At 44.8% G+C, this 21020-nt stretch overlaps 1 protein-coding gene across 2 annotated transcripts in view; it reads left to right on the forward strand.

The window, feature by feature from the left end:
- Nucleotides 1-934: 934 nt before the first annotated feature.
- tango6 (transport and golgi organization 6 homolog (Drosophila)) overlaps nt 935-21020 on the forward strand; it is a 192549-nt gene continuing 172463 nt past the window's right edge. Inside the window, exons 1-3 of one of the 2 annotated variants that reach the window (XR_009516374.1) lie at nt 935-1338; nt 1696-2363; nt 5520-5636. Coding sequence is in view for 1 of the 2 variants with exons in the window: in XM_059993389.1 (XP_059849372.1) it covers nt 1266-1338; nt 1696-2363; nt 5520-5636 (858 nt within the window). In the remaining variant the exon portion in view is untranslated. The remainder of the gene's footprint in view (nt 1339-1695; nt 2364-5519; nt 5637-21020) is intronic. The other variant, XM_059993389.1, reaches the window with a different exon arrangement.

The following is a 21020-nucleotide window of genomic DNA, read 5'->3' on the forward strand; positions in this document are numbered from 1 at the left end:
GAAAAGGGGATGGGAAGGTGGGTAAGTGGAGGCATTACCGGATATTTGAGTAATCTGTGTTCATGCCATCAGGCTACCCAAACAGAATATAAGGCGTTCTACCTCCAACCTTAGTGTGGCTTTATCTCACAGTGGAGAAGGCCATGGATGGACATATCAGAATGGTAATGGGAAGTGGAATTAAATTGGGTGGCCACTGGGAGATCCTGCTTGTTCTGGCGGGAGCTTAGACGCTCGGCAAAGTGGTTTGCCAATCTATGTTGGGTCTCACTGATGTACAGGAGGCCACACTGGAAGCACAAAACACAGTAAATGACCCTAAAAGACTTACTGGTGAAGTTAATGGTTATGAGGGAGGAGGTGCAAGGGCAGGTGTAGCACTTGTTCTGCTTGCAAAGATGTCCCAGGAAGGAGATCAGTGGGGATGGGTGAATGAACAAGGGAGTTGCGTAGGGGGTGATCCCTGCGGAGACCAGAGAGTGGGGGGGGGGGGGGTGTGGGGGGAGATGTGCTTAGTGGTGGGATCCCGCAGGAGATGGTGGAAGTTTTGGGGAATTATGTGCTGGACGTGGAGGCTGCTGGGGTGGTAGGTGAGGACACGAGGAACCCTATCCCTGATAGCGTGGTGGGAAGATTAGGTAAGAGCAGACCTGCATGTAATGGAAGAGATGCATTTGAGATCAGCGTTGATGGTGGAGGAAGGAATCTCTGAAAAAGGACACTCCCTTCATTCTAGAATGAAAAGCCTCATCATGAGAGCGGATGTGTCAGAGATGGAGTAATTGAGAAGAGGGTGACGTTTTTACAAGTAGTAGAGTGGGACATCAGAACAGTGCAAGGGGAGACAATAGCAGAATGCAAATTAAAGTGTTATAGAGAGCGCACCGTTCATGTAGGCAGTAACATATCTGTCAGAATGAGGTTGATTGTGAAGTCATGAAGAAGTTTGTTCAAGAGAGAACAAAGTTGACTGGTGGGAGTGGGTAAGGAACTCAGATAATTGGGTTATCTGAACCTGAAACCCCCTATATTGGGGTTGAGGCTTCCGGAATACAACAGAGATATCCTGTCACCCAGTATTGGGGAGGGGTTGAAGGTCCTTTCAGCAGAACAAGCAATGTCCTGGTCTCCAAAGTGTTCACTTCCTTTACTAAGATGGCGCAGATGCAAAATAGACTAAAGCTGTTACGTCATTCACGCGTCGGCTATTACAGATTTTTTTGGCGAAGAATCGAAGCGACGGATACTTACGTGTCGCAGGCGCAATGGCGTGCATCATGGCGGCTGCTAGTCTGCGGACGGTAACAGAAGCGCTGAAGGAACTGTTGGTGCCAGCGGGTGAGTGAGATCAGTGGGTAACTGGGCGAGGCCGGTGAGGAGAAGGATGAGGGAACCGGGAGGGAAGACCTGAGGGTATGAGAACGGGGGGGGGGGGGGGGGAGGTGGTCGTGGTGGCAAACGCTCCAAGGATTTACCCCAACCTCGGGCTCGCCCCCGCCGTGCACTCTGGATCCCATACCAACCCTGAGTTCGTTCACGGGATTTGCTCGCCTTTCTTTCCACAGATGCTGTCTGACGTTCGGTTGAAATGTATAACGTGTTTATTTGTTATCGTTAGGAGTTTGGGGATTTGCTTTGGGGCAAGCTCCTGTCAGATATCTCGCAACTGATGTATTCCCCTGTGTTCATTTCCAGAAGTGACTGTCGTGTCGCAGGCCAGCCGTGAGGATGTCCTCCTGCAGACTCTGTCACGTAATCTCTGTGCTTATCGGGAGAAGTTGCTGCACGATACAGGCAGGCTGGCTTTGGGGGAGCTGAGGACTTGTGTAGTGACCCAGTTAGCTTGGCCTCTGAGCTCTGACGATATCGTGTGGAGTTTTGTTGCTGAACTACTATTGCTCCTCCTGTGTTTGAAGCAGGCAATGATTGATGCATTAGCACAATTCACACCCCCAAAACCGAACCCCAAGAGCCCTGAGTGTGCACCACCACTGTCACCTGATACTCTGAGTATATCACAGCAGAAAACAGTACAGACTGCGCTACAGTTTGTCGTCAGTCTCGGGATCTGCCCATACCTACTACCAGGGGTGGGAATCCCCCTTGGCTGCAGGTCAGAGTTTGCAGCCACAGTTGAAAAGCTGATTCGTGACTCAGTGCCTGCTGATGGGAGCTGGCGACTGTACACCATCACCCATTTGCTCCTCACCATTGCTGAGCATCCGTCCCTGGAAAGCCTTGTGTTCAGCAGGCACCTGGGAGATCTGATAGCCAGTCTGTGCCAGCTGGGTTATTCGCCAAATAAAGGTCAGCACAAGTCGGTGTTAGAGAAAGGTTCACCAGGACACTGTGCATCTCAAAAGGTATGGTAATCAGCCCTCTTGAGACTCTGTCTGCTGAAATGGCCAGAGGCGAAGATTATTTTACATACTGTTTTCCTGAAGCTGGGAGGATTTTCCTGCTCCTGGTGGCTGGTTTTGCAAATGATCTTGCAGGCCTCCATAAAGCTTCCATCGTTTCAAAGGAAACAATTTTCTGACTAATGTGTATGTGTGATTTCATAACCCTGACGCCTTCATTGTGAATTCTTACACAGTGAGGAAACCAGCCCTTCATCTCTCTAGAGTTCACAGTAACCATCAAGCGGTCATACACTAACACTTGTATCCCATTCTTCCCCCCACCCCCCTCCAATTCTCATGGACTTTTTTCTGGACACCATTTAGCATTGTCACAATTTTCAATTTGATGACTGGAATGGAACTTTGTACTTGAGCTGTGACATAGAAAATCCACAGCACATTACAGGCCCTTCGACCCATAATGTTGTGCCGACCATGTAACCTATTCTAGAAACTGCCTAGTGTTTCCCTGCTGCGTAGCGCTCTATTTTTCTAACCTCCATGTACCTATCTAGGAGTCTCTTAAAAGACCCTATTATATCTGCCTCTACCACCGTTGCTAGCAGTACATTCCACGTACTCACCACTCTCTGTGTGAAAAACTTACCTCTGAAATCCCCCTTATACGTACTTCCAAGCACTTTAAAATTATGCTCCTTTGTGTTAGCCATTTTACCCCTGGGGTAAAAGCCTCTGGCTATCCACACGATCAATGCCTGTAATCATCCTATACACCTCTGTCAGGTCATGTCTCATCCTCCATCACTCCAAAGAGAAAAGGTCAAGTTCACTCAACCTATTCTCATAAGGCATGCTCCCCAATACAGGCAACATCCTTGTAAATCTCCTCTGCACCCTCTCTATAGTATCCACATCCTTCCTGTAGTGAGATGGCCATAACTGACCTAACTAGTGTTCAGTGTAGTTCTAGCAAGGTCTCGCTGTGCTGGCATTTTCTGACTCAGCCAATAAAGGTGATTATCCCATGTGCTTTTGTACACACCTGATGTACCTTCAGGGATCATTGGGTTTGCACTTTAAGTTTCCTTTGTTCTTCAACACCTTGAGGTAATCTGCTGTTTATCATGTATCCTCTTCCTCCTTTTGATGGTGCCGCAAGATTCTTCTTCACCATCAACCACATGACCAACATTCGTATCATCAACAAGGACTTTAATCTTTTCAATCTTTTTATTGAATTTTTCAAAAACAGATACATGATGGTCATAATAGTACAAAGGGAGTGAGATTACATTGTCGGCAATTAACACATGAGTAAAAACTATAGTTAGCACCATAGTAACTCCCAAACCCTTGATATAAACAAGAAACAAGAAAAAAAAGATAGAAAAAAAACCCAAATTGAAAAATCAAAAACAAAATAAACTAAACTAAACACAACTAAACCTAAGCTTAAAAAAAAACAAGCTGGGCTAGTCTATTACATCAAAAAAAAAAGGTATTGGTGTCGTTAACACTGCTCCTCTACTCAAATTAATGAGTAATATAAAGGAATCGGAAAAGGTCAAATTACATTCTATGAAAATATTGAATAAAAGGCCTCCAAGTTTCTTCAAATTTAACTGAGGAATCAAACTTCTAATTTTTTCTAAATTTAAACAGGATATGGTTTGAGAAAACCATTGAGATGTGGTAGGAGGATTTATCTCTTTCCAATTCAATAAAATAGATCCTCTAGCCATTAAAGTAGCAAATGCAATCATCCGCCGAGCTGCAGAGGGCAGATCAGCCATTGGTAAGCCAAAAATTGCAGTAATAGGGTGATATAAACATCAGTCCACAATGGGTTAATCTTGAATGTAATTCTGCACAAGGATTTTAATTGACTTCCATCTTAGGGACCTCGCTTCCCTTGTTTTTTAAATTGAATAAACAAATGGTTAACCCAATAATTAAACATTCATTTTGAATATGGTTTCAGTTTCATAAATTATTGGCTTGAATAAATTTATTTTATCAAGTTCTATTATATCTAATTTTTTCTTTCAACCCTCATGGATCAAGCCTTTTCAGTTTGGAAAATAAGAGGTATATGTTTTCGTGATTTATTTTTGGATAACTGTTTTATGTCTTTTGAATAGTTGTCTAGTAAATATAATTTGCCCAGATCCCATTTTTTTTTAGATACTTACAGATCAGAGATTTTTTAAATACAATGTTACCTACTTTTCTGATTTCATATACAACTTGGAAAATATATTGGAAAAAATTTTAGGCTTAAACCCTTATCAAAAGGGTTTAATAGCAATCATTTATGATATGATTATGAATATACAGCCAGATATATCCAATAAAATTAAAAATGAATTGGAGAAGGAACTTCAATTTTCTTTATCTTTAGAGAAATGGGGAAAAATTTTCAATTAGTTAATTTTTCTTCTATTTGTGCTAGACATGTGTTGATTTAATTTAAAGTGGTGCATAAGGCTGATATGTCTAAAGATAAATTAGCTCGTTTTCACTCAAATATAAATCCGATTTGTGATAGATGTCACTGTGAGGTAGCCTCTCTGACTCATATGTTTTGGTCTTGCCCTCTTTTGGAAAAATTTTGGAAATGTATTTTTGATACATTCTCTACAGTTTTGCACATTGATTTACAACAAGCACTTTAATCATGATCCCTACGTTAAGTCCAAATCATTTGCAGACATTATACCTCCTCTCTGATGGGAGTAACAAGAAGAGAGCATGCCATGGTCTAAATGATGGATGCGACTGTCCAAAGCATAACCTCTTGAAAGATATCTAGAGTCTGAGCTTTGGTTTCCGTGTTTTGATCTCTGTCTGGACGTCCCAATTGAGAGGGCGCTGGAGTGGTTGAGCAAGGTGTTGACATCTGCAGGACATGGAGGCAGTGAGAGAGTCCTGTTCTGTCCTGATTCCATCTTGCTTGCTGTCCTGTTGGATCACAGGTCTCGGCTCCCTTTGTACTGCAAAATTGCAGTGTGCTTTGTTGAAACTGCCATACTCCACAGGCTGTCCAGAGAAAGGAGAGCAATAGGAAACTGCTTTTGGGGCTACTGCTTGCTTAAGGTTATATCCCATGGAACTATGTTCAATGTCATAAATACAAAGTTTGTATGTTATTGTCAGGGCCTCACTCAGGCTGAGCAGCAGGGATGTCAGGAAGCTCTACAGAGGATTTTGGATAGAGTATATCAGCCGAATGCCATCAAGGAACTGCTGATTCTTCAGGGAGGATCTAAGCAGGTAAGAGCTGCAAACATTCAGTTCCAGCTATTCCCGTGATGTTAAGCACAGAGGCAGGTTGTTCAGCCCAGGTAGCTATGCATGCATGTTAATCCATGCATGTTAATCCTGATGACCACCTCATGATCGTGATCTGGAACATTCTGTGATTTGATGATACAGATGTTTTACCAAATACTAGTAAGTTTATCTTCCTTCACCACATTCTCAGGCACCACACTCCAAATCCCCTGCTTTAAACCCGTGTACCCTGACTTTAAATGCTTCTTGTTTGGAAAATTTTCTCACCATTAAAAGACAACCATTTCTTAAGTTGTATGTTGAGATTTTTTTTCTTTAACCAATGCTTGGCTGTCCTGGAGAAGGGCCTATTCCACACTGTATCTCAATTAATAATACTGGGAAGGGGGCATGCAAATCTGGATTTTGTTTTGGGGAACAAGGTTGTGCAAATCGCAGGAGAATCACGTGGAGAGCAGGTTCATTACACTGATGAATTCATTTAGATTTAGTATAATAGCACATGTACCATTGGAATAAGGTTTGCAAATTGGGTTGTTTAATTTGAACAGACTGACAAGGTTGTGTTGCAGTTAGGCTGATGCTATTGCAGCTCAGGGCATTGGAGTTTAGAGTGCAATTCCAGCACCATCTGTAAGGAATTTGTATGCTCTTCCCATATGCATGTGGCTTTCCTCTGGGTGCTTTGGTTTCCTCTCTCAGTCCAAAGAATTACCAGCTAGTATATTGCTTGGTCTTTGTAAATTTTCCTGTGGTTAGGCAAGCATTAAATTAGTGGGTTACTGGGTGGTGCGGCTTGGTGGACCGGAAGGGCCGTTCCACGCTGTATCTCCAAATAAATAAATAGATAGATAGATAGTGATTTGACTGGAACAGTCTGGAAGGTAAAACAATTTGCTGCTTTTCAAGAAAGAGATGCAAGGAATTCAGGTAAACGTGTTTGGCACACAGAGAGGACGGTGTGGCCATGTGTGGATGTCCAGGTAAGGCAGATAAAAAAGTTTTTATCAGACACAGTTTAGTAAGGCTTCCTGCCTGGAAGAATAGGGATGAAGTTAAAATTTCTTGATCAGTCATGTTTTGGAGAGAAGTTGGGAGAATGGGTTTGAGAGGGATAATAAATCAGCCATAATGGAATGGCAGAGCAGTCTTGATGGGCTGAATGGCCTAATTCTGCTCCTATGTCTCATAGACTCATGATTAATTGGTGTTTTGGTGACTGAAGGCTGTTATCTGTGTGGAACCACAGAGCTCAGTAGTGGATCCCTGCCTTTATGTAATTGATAATAGTGATCTAGACCTCAGTGTGAGGGGAATGATAAAATAATTTGCAGATGATGCAAATTGGCTGCGTGACAATAAAATGGGAAACATTGCATTGCAGGATGATTTAGATGACTCATCATTTGGGCAGAATGGGATTTAATCCAGGGTCAGTGAGTACTGTGTTGTTTTCTTCCCAATCACATTACTCTTGGCAAGAAGGCAAGAGAATGTGAGGATCTTGGGTGGTGTGTGTGGAGGGACTTTGCAATATGTGTCTTCAGGTCCTTAAAAACAGGAGAAAGTGAGGAAAAGTGTTGATGTGAGGAAGATAGTTGTAGGATTTGGGCTGATATTGATTAACTGGTAAAATGGCAGGTGGAATTTAATCCCAGCAAGTGCAGGATGATATGCTTATTGGAAGACATTGTGCATGAATTATTGTACTATCAAGAGGATAAATTTAAGGTAGAGATAGGTAATTAATTAAAAGATATTGGAATTAAAGATTATTTGGGATGCAGAGGAGTTGAGGCTAGCATGACTAGGAATGGTTACGTTTAATGGAGGGTTAGACTTGAGGTGTAAATGGCCTACTCTTGTGTTAAGGTCAATTAAGAAAAAAGCAATACCTCAGTATCTGTGTCTAAGTATTTTTGGAAGAAGATGTATGGGAAACTTCCCTGATTCTATAGGGCAGAGAATATAAGAGCAGGGAAATTATGGTGCAGCTTTATATCATTCAACAATACACATGTAAACAAAACAGTATTCCTCCAGGGCCAAGGTGCAACACGCAGTACATACAGTTACACAGGTACAATAGTACATACAGTCTCAAAGAAGTAATATTAGCACATGTCTCTGAGTGGTATGCCCAAGATTGATGATGCAGGGAATGTTGCAAGAACAAGTACACAGCAGTTCCTCATCTCATGCTGAGTCAGTTGCAGGCAAAGGCAATACAGCTTGTCTTCCAGGGAGTGATCAATAGAGAACAGGATCGATCGGAGACACTGGCGGCACCAGAGGTTTTTTTCTTGCTGGTGCTACAGTGGGGCTGAATTATTCAGTGATGGTGCTGAGGGATGTACTGTATGGTAATATGTATTTGCAAGGCCAGACGCATGGCGTTCAAAAGTCAGTTTCAAACATTATGTGCATACTGTAAATGCCTCTGTTGATTCACAAGCAACAGCAATTGATAGATCTAATATAGAAGTGAACTGTATAGAAGTCAGCAGCATCGGCAAAAACTCGGGCTGCACAGAGCATAAACAAACAAACCAACAGAGCATCCAGCCCACAGTGCACAACATGAATCACACACCAATCCCACAATCAGTGTCAAGTGTGGGCTTTTCAACTGAAAAACACAACACTGACCCACAATGTTCACTGCTATTTGCATTACATGGACAGACAATGCCAAAAGATATACCGTTATTAAAGTCAAATAAGGCAAACAACAGATGCAAGGCTTTACCAGGAGTTGGACAAATCGTACTCTGACCAGGCAATACCTCAATTAATTCGGCTACTGAATTTAAAACAAAAATCAACAGAATCACCGCTTGGAAGTCTAAGCAAAACCAGTAAATGTATTATTATACTCACTATTTTCTTGGACAATCTTTGCATGTCCTTTATCAAGCATATTTTCCAATCTTGAACTGTCTTGCTTTCTCAATCTGAATCCGGCCCATGCCTCCATAGCAAACTTAGGAGCTGCACTTGCATGGTGGGTTTTGAAAGCTGTTGTAGCTTTCCGCCAGTTGCGGTAACCGGTGACAGTGAAGGTAGACTCAGAATGTAATCCATGTCCTCCACACAGGAAATGCCTGCATGCAAAGCAGAACGTATCTTTCGTGATTGAATATTCCAGCCAGGAGTACAGGTCAAACCAGCCACGAATAAAACTCCTTTGCTGATTGTCAAACTGCTGCAAAGGGTACTTTTTCAATGCTGGCCGACAGGGTCTTTCCTTAGGCTGCTGGCTAACATCGCTAACAGTATTCCCACTAGCACTAAGAGCAGCTTCATCCACGGTCTCTTCTGAATCCCGCTCCATTTCTTGTTCCTCTACTTCACCCTCATACCCCGATGAACTGCTGTCGTCCTCATCCCCACTTACTTCTTTCTGCATGTCACTTTCAATTAAGACAGGTTCAGGCTGAGACACCACCGATTCCTCTGGATGAGGTTGTTTTCTCACTAAGAATTGATCCATTTTTCATGCCAGCCAAAATAATGCACATGCCAGGCCCACGCTAACTTGTAAAAGCACAACGTGTGTGTGTGGCATCTGTTAGTCTTGCGAGAGCATGGATCTGCGCCTAGATCTTGCACAATGTATGTATACTATCAATCTCTCGCGTGAGTGACATCACCACCTTAAGTGATCTTAGATCAGCTTAAACTGATCTGAGTGAGGACAGCAATGGCGAGACATTGACAACGAACGAATAAGCAGAAGTGTAGAGTGGATCTGACCTTAGACCCTCACAGAGTTTATAACTTTATTGCTGCGTGGGTGCTATGATAATTGGGGGCGCTGTTTCACTAGATCAACTGGAGAAACAAGCTGTATTCAAAACTATACAGAGAAAGCAGCTGCAATTTGTATGTCGAATTTCAGTTAATTTCTTGGTGGTGCTATTGTAATTTCTGCTGGTGCTATAGCACCTCAGCACGGCCACTGATGGGAGAGCCAGCCTACAGGGGCCAGCCACAACCCAACATGGATTCCAGTGTGCCTGCTGTGCCTCTGATGCCTCCTCCCCTGGGCACCTATAATAGACGATGCTGTGGCAGGAGGGCCTGGTCTGCACAACAACTAAGGCCACACTGCTCCCTTGCTGTTGGTCTCTCTAGTGAACCAGACTTGGACCTTAAGATGTAGGAGCAAAATTGGGTTATTTGGCCCATTGAATCTGCTCTGCCATTTCATTATGGCGGATCCATTTTCTCTTCCAGGAGCCCTATTGTCCTACCATTCTCCCCATATCCCTTCATACCTTGACTATTCAAGAATCTATCCACCTCTGTCTTAAATATACTCAATGACTTGGCCTTCACAGCCACATGTGACAACAAATTTCAAAGATTCACCACTCTCTGGCTAAAGAAATTCTTCCTCATCTCTATTCTAAAAGGATGCTCTGTATTCTGAGGCTGTGTCCTCTGGTCTTAGACTCCTCCACTATAGAAACTTACTCTCCATGTCCACTCTATCAATGTCTTTCACCATTTGATATGTTTCAATGAGGTCACCCCTTATTCTTCTGAATTCTAGTGAGTACAGACCCAGAGCCATCAAATGTTCTTCATACGACAAGCCTTTCAATCCCAGAATCATTTTCGTGAATATTTGAATCCTTTCCAGTGTCAGCACATGTGCACAGTGATCCAAATGAGACCTCACCAGTGCTTTATAAAGCCTCAACGTTACATCCTTTTATATTCTAGTTCTCTTTAAATGAATGCCAACATCACATTTGCCTTCCTCACCACCAGCTCAACTTGCAAATAAACACTTAGGAAATCTGGCATGAGGATTTGGTCCCTTTGCACCTCAATTTTTTGAATTTTCACTCTATTTAGAAAATATTCTACCCTTTTATTTCTTCTACCAAAGTGCATGACCATACACTTCCCAATGCAGTATTCCATCTGCCACTTTGCCCTTTCTCCTAATCTGTTTAAGTCCTTCTGTAGCCTCTTACTTCCTCAAAACTACCTGCCACTCTGCCTATCTTTGTATTGCCTGCAAACTTTGCCATAAAACCGTCAATTCCGTTGTCCAAGTCATTGACATATAATGTAAAAAGTAGAGGTCCCAACACAGACCCTGTGAAACACCACTAGTCATTGGCCGCCATCCGGACAAAGGCTCCCTTTATTCCCACTCTTCTTGCCAATATTCTCCTTTGTCTATGATACTTATTATTTCTTCAAAGAATTCCAAGATTTGTCAGGCATGCTCTTCCCTTGAGGAAACCATGCTGACTATGGCCTACTTTATCATTTGCCTTCAAGTACCCTGAAACCATATCCTCAACAATCAACTCCAACATCTTCCTAACCACTGAGGTCAAACTAACTGGCCTATAATATCCTTTCTTCCGTCTCTCCCCCTTCTTGAAGAGTGGAGTGACATTTGCAATTTTCCATTCTTCCGGAACCATGCCAGCATCAATTAATCCTTGAAAGATCATTACTAGTGCTTCCACAATCTTTTCCATCACCTACTCCAGAACCATAGGGGGTATACCATCTGGTCCAGGTGACTAAGCTAGCTTCAGATCTTTCAGTTTCCCAAGAACCTTCTCTCTAGTAATGGCAACTTCACACACTTCTGCCCCCTGACACTCTTGATCTTCTAGCATACTGCTGGTATTTTCCACAGTGAATGCTGTGGAAAATACTTATACAATTCATTCAACAGTTCTTTGACCCTAGTACGACCTCTCCAGCATCACTTTGCACTGGTCCAATATCTATTCTCGCCTCTCTTTACACCTTATATACCTGAAGAAACTTTCTGAATCTTCTTTAATATTACTGGCCATCTTGCCTTTGTATTCCATCTTTTTCTCCTTAGTGATATTTTTAGTTTTCTTCTGTTGGCTGTTAAAAGCTTCCCAATCTTCTAACTTCCCAGTAATTTTATCTCTATTATATGTTCTCTCTTTGGCTTTTTTGTTGGCTTTGACTTCTCTTATTAGCCACATTTTGTGTCATCTTGCTTTAGAGTACATCTTCCTCTTTATGATGTATATATCCTGTGCCTTCCAAATTACTTACAAAAATTCCAGCCATTGCTCTGCTGTCATCCCTACCAATATTATTTTCCAATCAATTCTGGCCAACTCCTCTCTCATGCCTCTGAATCTACACATCTCACACAGTACAAAACACTTCCACTGGACCCATTCTCACTACACTACTATGCCCTAACAAATGCAGAATTAAGAATTTAAAAGAAAAAGAGAAACTTACCAGATACTTGTCTCACACAACCCTGATCTCACCAAAGCCACTCCAAACACTGACCCACTCACAACAATGACCACTTCACCTTCTCTAATGAAATCTGCTTTGTAATTGGTCACAGGCCAACTTTGAAAAATTTCTGCGAAGATCTATCTTTTTAATCCTGAGTGCAGACCTGATTGAAACGGTAGCTCTCTTCACATATTCCTGCTTGGTGATTGTGGTATTTTATATTAACAATGCCCAACAGGGTCTTGTGATGGCAAGAAAAATATTTAAAACACACATTTGCACCATTTGCTGGACCTGGAGAAGCTGCTGTGACCAAGCACACCACCATCTTACCGCCATCTCATAAAATGTTGGTTAGGCAAGGTTGAGTATTGTGTGCATTTCTGGTCTCCACACTACAGGAAGGGTGTGGTTGTGCTCGAGAGGATACGCAAGTGATTCTCCTGGATGATGTTTGAGATGAAGTGTTTCACTTATGAGGAGAGACTGAATAGGCTTTTTTTCCTGGAGTGGAGAAGAATGAGGGGTGACTTGATTAAGAAGCCTCTGTTGGTTGAGGTTGAGCATGGGTCCTACCTGTCCATGTGATATGCAAGCGATATGGAGAGCAAACTGTCACAGCAGGCTCCACCTCTCCACGCATTTGATGAATCCAAAGGAACAGCAGAGACTGAAAGAGGTTGGCACCATGAGTGTTACAGAAGTTGCAAGTCAGCATTGAATTCAATGTTGAATTGTATTTTTCCTCTGGGTTTATGCCTGAACCCTTCTCCATCAAGTCAAGTCACTTTTATTGTAATTTCGACCATAACTACTGGTACAATACATAGTAAAAATGAGACATTGTTTTTCAGGACCATGGTGTTACATGACACAATACAAAAACTAGACTGAACTACATGAAAAAAACAACACAGAGAAAGCTACATGAGACTATAGACCTACACAGGACTGTGTAAAGTGCACAAAAACAGTGCAGGCATTACAATAAATAATAAACAGGACAATAGAGCAAGGTATCAGTCCAGGCTCTGGGTATTGAGGAGTCTGACAGCTTAGGGGAAGAAACTGTTACATAGTCTGGTCATGAAAGCCCGAATACTTTGGAGCCTTTTCCCAGACGGCAGGAGGGAGAAGAGATTGTATGAGGGGTGCATGGGGTCCTTCATAATGCTGTTTGCTTTGCGGATGCAGTGTGTAGTGTAAATGTCCGTGATGGCGGGAAGAGAGACCCTGATGATCTTCTCAGCTGACCTCACTATCTGCTGCAGGGTCTTGCGATCCGAGATGGTGCGATTTCCGAACCAGGCAGTGATGCAGCTGCTCAGGATGATCAGTGGATATAGCTGTAAAACAGTGATGGTTTGAGGTCAGAGCTTTTCTTTCCAGAGTTTTGCCAACCACTACTGACAAGCCCCATCTGCCCAAAGCAACTGGTTTTAGGGCACCAGTAACCTGTCCTTGCCCCTTCTGTGAGTAGAAACAATTCTGCCAGGCTTGATAGGTAAGCGACACATGATAGCCAGAAGCTGGGCTTATTTGTCAGAGGCCATTAGGAGCATTTAATAGGTAGTGAGAGCTTATTCCCACAAACCCTTCTGGCTATAACAACCTTAAGGAACCTGACTTGATTGAAGTTACAAAATTATGAGGGGCAGAGATTAGGTTGATAGTAGAGCACGTTTCCTTATAGCAGAGGTGTCTAAAACTAGAGGGCAAGGAATTACAGGGATCTGAGGAAACATGGTTGGAATCTGGAATGTGCTGCCTGGGAAAGTAGTGGGACCAGATGCCACCACAGTATTTAAAGTTCAAGTTCAAACTATATTTAAGGCAATGGTATTTTATGGTTGGCATGGGTGTGACAGACTAAAGGGCTTCTCCATGGGTCATACAGCTCAGAAACTGCAACTGTAAAATTTGCATGGCTGAGTTTTATTTCATTGGAACAGAATTATGGTGTATAAAAATCCAGGGAATCTACATGGAGCTGTTTCTCTAGCAGAGAGATCTAACAGCAGAAGGTGGAGATTTAAAGTATGGATCAGAGGGGAGTTGAAAAACATTGGTTTCACCTAGAGAAGTCTTTCCCAATTTTTTTTTTTAGCTCAACATCCCCCGAAAGCACTTACATACTAACACTGAGCCTCCGAGGAAAGCCACCGCTACAACCTGCAACCTGGGCATCTCTGAGGCTAAGGCACGCAGATGTTTCCAATGAGTGGACAGTTGCAAGGCTGTGGGACCGGATGGCATCCCAGGGCGAGTACTCAGGATGTGCGCAGCACAACTGGCATGTGTGATTACTGATATTTTTATTCTCTCCCTCTCCCAGTGTAGAGGGCGGATGAACCCTCTCGTAGGGTCAACAGCCATCTAGCAAACGTGCCGTGAAGTGCGGAAAGGGTATCCCTTGCATCGAAGCTTGGTCTGGCCATTCACTGCAACAGAACTTCCCCTAGCCGTCATGGACCCCACCATGTCGCTGGATCCAGGAGGGGATGTCAGAAGGGTTGGTCTGGACCTGTGCAACCCCCTACTCACCTAAAATCCATTCATGCACACGCTGTTCCTTTCTGAGGAGTGGGGTATCCTCAACACCTCCAAGTCCTGTAGTGACAGTGGTGAAGCTGTCGGCTCGGCCAGCTGGGAGCTGTAGTCACAAGTCTGCATGCAGGTGGCAGGGTAGTGAGTGGTTGCACATGGATTACAAAGCAGAGATCTGGTGAGACAGCACCCTCTGCATCTGAGCAGCCCTGTTAGGGAGGCACTGCTCACCCTACAATTAGGGAAGGGTTAGAAAAGGTGGCTCAAACAAAGCCCACTCACACCAACCTAGCCAGTCTGCCGCGGCTGGCGGGCCGTCCAACTCTGGCGGTAAGAATCACAAGCAGAATCTGATCGTCACCTCACGGAACATACGAACTCTGTTGGACAATGCTAACTCTGATTGCCCAGAGAGAGACACTGCTTGTTGCTTGTGTGCTCAAGGACTACAACATGGACATTGTGGCTCTCCTGGAGTCCCGACTCGCTAGAGAAGGCACACTTTGTGAAGAAAGGAGGGTACGCATTCTTTTGGTCTGGCAGGCCCGAAGAAGAACGAAGAGAATCTGGTGTGTGCTTGGCTATCAAGAACTGCCTCGCAGCAGAGCTACCAACCCTGCCTGTTGCTGTAAATGACCAAATCCAGACCTTGTGTACACCTCTGCAAGGAAAGCGCCACCTCACCATAGTCAACATTTATGCCCCAACTCTAACTAATCCCAGTGAAGTCAACGAGGCATTCTGCAGTGAGCTGAAAACCGCCATCAGTAGTGTGGCAACTTCTGATAAGCTGCTGTTGCTGGGAGACTTTAGTGCTCGGGTTGGCAAGGAGTCCACTGTGTGGCCTGGTGTGATTGGATGCCAAGGGGTTGACAACAGGTATGGTAACGGTCTACTGCTCCTCTCGATGTGCACAGAATTCAAACTGTGCATTACTAACACACTGGTCAGATTGCCAGACAAGCTCATGCACATGGATGCATCCACGATCTAAAAGCTGGCATTTCATTGACTATGTCAACACCAACAATGAGACATCTCTGACATTCGTATCACCAGAGTTAAGCATGGAGCTGAGTGCTCAACTGATCATCAAATGGTATGGTTGGATCTATGTCTATCGATCAAATCACCATGCAGACTGAATGCCTAACCACCCAAAAAGTTGAACACTACCAAACTGAAACACCGTGAGTGTGCTCATGCTCTGAAATCCTCTATGGAAACTGCTCTAAGCAGACTGGTTGAGAATCCACCAGACGATATTACTGAGTACTGGAATGCCTTCAAAGAAACGGTCTACAGCGCTGCCTAGGACACCTTGGGGAAAGTCAAGCGCATGCATCAGGACTGGTTTGATGAGAGCAACCGATGTGTGCAAGACCTTCTAAGAGCTAAGGCAGCTACACACCAGGCTCTTTTTCGACACCCAAACTCAAGTTCCAATAAATGTGCCTTTTTGAGTGCAAAATCAACTTTGCAGAGGCAGCTCAGAGCTATGAAAGACTAGTGGTGGGCGAACAAGGCCAAGGAGTTACAAGCCTTCGCTGACTGTAATGACTCAAGAAGCTTCTATGAAGCAACCAAGGTTGTGTATGCTCCATCAAAACAAGGCACCTGACAACTCCTGAGCATGGACAGTGCATCCATCTTCACTGAGAAGTCAGAGCACATGAAAAGATGGCAATAACACTTCCTCAAGCTGCTGAACAGACCAGGAACCATCACCGATGAAGCACTGGGCAGAGTACACCCTCGACCCATACTGTTCAAGCTGGGTGCTCCCCCTACTCTTCACGAGGTCATCAAAGCCATCAGACAGCTAAAGTCCAACAAAGCACCAGGGTCTGATGGTATCTCAGCCAAGATTTACCAGAATGGTGGTAACACACTGACATCATGTCTGCACCAGCTGTTTACAGAACTGTGGGGAGCTGTGGAACTACCACAAGACTTCAAAGACTCATCAATCGTGACCACCTACAAGAACAAGGGAGATAAGACAGATTGTAACAATTACCTTTGCATCTCTCTTCTGTCAGTTGCAGGAAAATGCCTCGCGAAGATCATCCTCAGACGCTTGGTGTCCAACATCAGTGACAACATCCTTCCAGAAAGCCAGTGTGATTTTCAAACAGGCTGCAGTACAGTGGACATGATCTTCTCACTGAGCCAGCTCCAAGAGAAATATGTTGAGCAGCAGAGAAGTCTCTATGTCACATTTGATCTAACCAAAGTGTTTGACACTGTTGGTAGAGATGGCCTGTGGAAGCTCCTACCAAAATTTGGTTGCCCCCCCCACACCTAACCCAACATCATCCATCAGTTCCACGAAGGCTTGGAAGGCCGCATCAACATGTGTGGTGAGTTGTCAGACCCATTTCCCATCAGCAACGGCATAAAACAGGGTTGTGTTTTGGCTCTTACTCTGTTTGGACTATCCTTTACTGCTGATCTTCAGGATGCCATATCAGACCTGAAGTCAAACAAGGGTTGATGGTGGGCTCCTCAACCTCGCAAGACTGAGAGCAAAAACAAAAGTCAGGGACATTGTGGCGCATGAGCCACAGTTTGCTGATGACTGTGCACTGGGTGCCCACTCTCTCGAAGACTGATAGGAGATCACCAGTCACTTTGCCAGTGCAGCCAAAAGCTTCGGACTGACAATCAGCCTGAAAAAGACAGAAGTTTTGTACCGACCAGCTCCTGGCTCAAGCTACAAAGAGCCAACTGTCCTCACTGATGACACTCGTCTCCATGCTGTCAACAAGTTTTGCTACCTGGGCAGCATAATAACATCCTCAGCTACTCCGGATGTGGAGATTGAGTCAAGAACCAGAAAAGCCTGCTTTGCCTTTGGTCAGCTGAAAGATCGAGCTTGGTCACAGAACATCAGGTTGGCCACCAAGTGCAAGGTATACAGGCCCATTGTCATATCAGTTTTGCTATACGGATAGCCAGAGAGAGAGCGCCCTCCTGCTTCAAATTATCCACCATTGTCCCTGTATCAAAAAAGTCCAAGGTAACCTGCCTGAACGACTGGCATCCTGTCGCACTCACCTCAATAATAAGCGATAATAAGTGAAATCAAGATGGCACCGGTAACTGGCGACTCTGCGCGTGCTCTCCCGAGCAAACTACCCTCTACACTATTCTATACCCGAGAAACCCTTCTAAATCTCCAATTTGCTACATCTAGTAAGATCAACAACACCCTGGCGAAGTTACTGACCCAGCTGGAGATCATTGACGTGCCAGAATTGCTTCAACTCTGGACCGTACCTGGACCCAATCGTCGAGGCCTGGTCCGAGGTCCACCACATTCCCGGAGACCCGCGGCCTGCTACTGTGTCGGAGCGCCTAGAGACATGGCCCATTCCGACCAGCACCTCTCCGAAGCAGACGACCACACACACAAGTGATGTCGGAGACCTCAAGATACCCCAGACACTTCTCTGGAGCGACTACAATAGACTACAATTGTTGGTGGCCATCCACAGCTGCCGGAAATGAGGCCTCCGCCACCGATCTCGGAAATCGAGCCTGGGGTTTGGGTGGAGCGGAATCCTCCGCAACCGTGACACAGTTCATGGACTTGTTTCAGTCGGCAGCCCAGCCCTCCAGGATTAAGGGTGCAACCCGATCGACAGCCCAGGCCCCTGACAGTTGGAAGTGGCAGCGGAGCCTCCCCCATCACTCGGCTCAACCTGGAGCGCCCGACGACGCAACCCGCCGATCGATCCCCTTGGGACGTGTCCACTAACCTCAAAGAGCTGCGAACAACACACTGCATCGATGGAAACTTGGAAAGATGCACAAATTACTGAGGAAGCATGGGAAGAGAGCTGGACTGCTGGTCAGATTGAAGCGAAGGGGCTTTAGGATCCCTCTGCCCACCATCCTACTAGCTAATGTGCAAGCCGTAGAGAACAAGGTGGATGATCTTAAAGGGAGACTCACCTACTGCAGGGAGATGCAGAACTGCTGTGTATTCTGTTTCACAGAGACCTGGCTCTCTCTGCCACCCCTGACTGTGCCATCCGACCAGAGGGATTTTCAATCCATCGGATGGATCGCATGGCGTCTTCGGGCAAGACGAAGGGAAGTGGGGTCTACCTACTGATCAATACTGCGCGGTGCTCGGACACAGTGGCTCTGACAAGCTCCTGCAGCCCGGACCTGGAACATCTGTGGGTGAAGTATCTGGAGGCTTTGCTCATTACAGCCGGAGACTTTAACCATGCTAACCTCAGAAAAGTTCTGCCAAAGTTATTCCAGCATGTCTCCTGCTCCTCTAGAGGCCCAAATATACTTGACCACTGCTACACAGCAGTCAAGGATGCCTGCCGTTCTGTCCCACAACCTCACTTCAGAAAATCGGACCATCAGTCCGTACTCCTCCTCCCGGCTTACAAACAGAAACTGAAGTGGGAGGTCACGGTGTCAAAAGTGGTGTCGTGTTGGACAGAGGAAATGGATGAGATCCTCCGTGACTGCTTTGAATCGGTAGACTGGTTAGTATTCAAGGACTTGGCAGCTAACCTTGATGAGTATGCCTCAGCTGTCATGGACTTTATCTGGAAATGCACAAAGGACTGTGTGTCTCACAAGACGATCCGGGTATTCCCTAACCAGAAACCTTGGATGAATTATGTTGAAGGCCAGAGCTGCAGCTTTTAAGTCCGGAGATACCAGTCGCTACATGGAATCCAGGCGTGAACTCCGGAAAGCCATTAAGGGCACCAAGAGGCAATATCAAGCCAGTATGGGAGGGTCTAAATGAGATCACTGGGCACAAAGAAAAGGCTGGGAATATCAATAACTGTAGTGTTTCTCGTCCTGACAAACTTGATGTATTCTTCGCAAGATTAGAACAGAAGAGGAGCGTCCCACCCCCTCCGGATGAACCGGACCTGGTGGCATCAAGATTCATCGTCACCGAGGAAGACATTAGAAGAGCCTTCCTGAAGATAAATCCAAGGAAGGCGACGGGCCCAGATGGTGTCCCAGGATGGTTTCTCCGGGCCTGTGCAAGCGAGCTAGCTGGAGTGTTTGCTGACATCTTCAACAGCTCCCTGCTTCAGTCTAAGATCCCCTCATGTTTTAAGAAGGCAATGATAATCCCGGTGCCGAAGAAAAGCAAGGTGGCATGCCTGAATGACTACTGACCTGTGGCTCTAACGTCAATTGCTACAAAGTGTTTCGAGCGATTGGTTATGGCAAACATCAACCATAACCTACCGGTCAACCTCGACACTTTGCAATTCGCCTACCGGAGCAACAGGTCAATGGTAGGTGCCATCTCTCTGGCACTACATTCCTCCTTAGAACACCTGGAGAACAAAGACGCATATGTAAGGCTCCTTTTCATCGACTACAGCTCTGCCTTTAATACCATCATTCCAAATAAACTGATTCCTAAGCTCTGGAATCTGGGTCTTAGCACTCAGATCTGCAGCTGGATCTTCAACTTCCTCACAGACAGGACCCAGACTGTAAAAATAGGGGACAAGCTCTCCTCTACAATCACTCTGAGCACTGGTGCCCCGCAAGGCTGTGTACTGAGCCCCTGCTGTACTCACTGTACACCCATGATTGTGTAGCCAAGTTTCCATCAAACTCAATATATAAGTTTACTGATGACACCACAATTACAGACCGTATCTTGGGTAATGATGATTCTGAGTACAGAGAGGAAATTAAGAACCTGGTGGCATGGTGCAAAGACAATAACCTATCCCTCAATGTCAGTTAGATGAAGGAATTGGTTGTTGACTTCGGAAGGAGTAGCAGACCGCACAACCCCATCTACATTGGTGGTGTGCAGGTGGAACAGGTCAAAAGCTTTAAGTCCTTCGGGGTGAATATCACAAATGACCTGACTTTGTCTAACCAAGCAGAGTCCACTGCCAAGAAGGCCCACCAGTGCCTTTACTTCTTGAGAAAGCTGAAGAAATTTGGCCTGTCCCCTGAAACCCTCACTAATTCTTATAGGTGCACTATAGAAAGCATTCTTCTAGGGTGCAACACAACCTGGTATTGAAGTTGTCCTGTCCAAGACCAGAAAAAGCTGCAGAAGATCGTGAACATAGCCCAGCACATCACACAAACCATTCTTCCATCCTTGGACTCACTTTACACCACATACTGTCAGAGCAGTGCTGCCACGATAATCAAGGACAAGACCCACCCAGCCAACACATTTTTTGTCCCACTTTCCTTTGGGAGAAGGTACAGGAGCATGAAGATTTGTACGGCCAGATTTGGGAACAGCTTCTTTCCAACTGTGATAAGATTGCTGAACAGATCCTGACCCGGATCTGGGCCGTACCTTCAAAATATCTAGAACTGACTTGCACTACCGTACTTTCCTTTTTCTATTTTCTAATTATGATTTATAATTTAAAATTTTTATTATATTTATTTTGATTTGTACTTCAGGGAGTGCGAAGCGCAGAAACAAATATCACTGTGATGATTGTATGCTCGAGTATCAATTGTTTGGTGACAGTAAAGTAAAGCAAATGCTTTGAGAGGCTGGTCAAG

This window comes from Hypanus sabinus, chromosome 17 (genome assembly GCF_030144855.1).
Source record: "Hypanus sabinus isolate sHypSab1 chromosome 17, sHypSab1.hap1, whole genome shotgun sequence".
In the NCBI taxonomy this organism is placed as follows: Eukaryota; Metazoa; Chordata; class Chondrichthyes; order Myliobatiformes; family Dasyatidae; genus Hypanus; species Hypanus sabinus.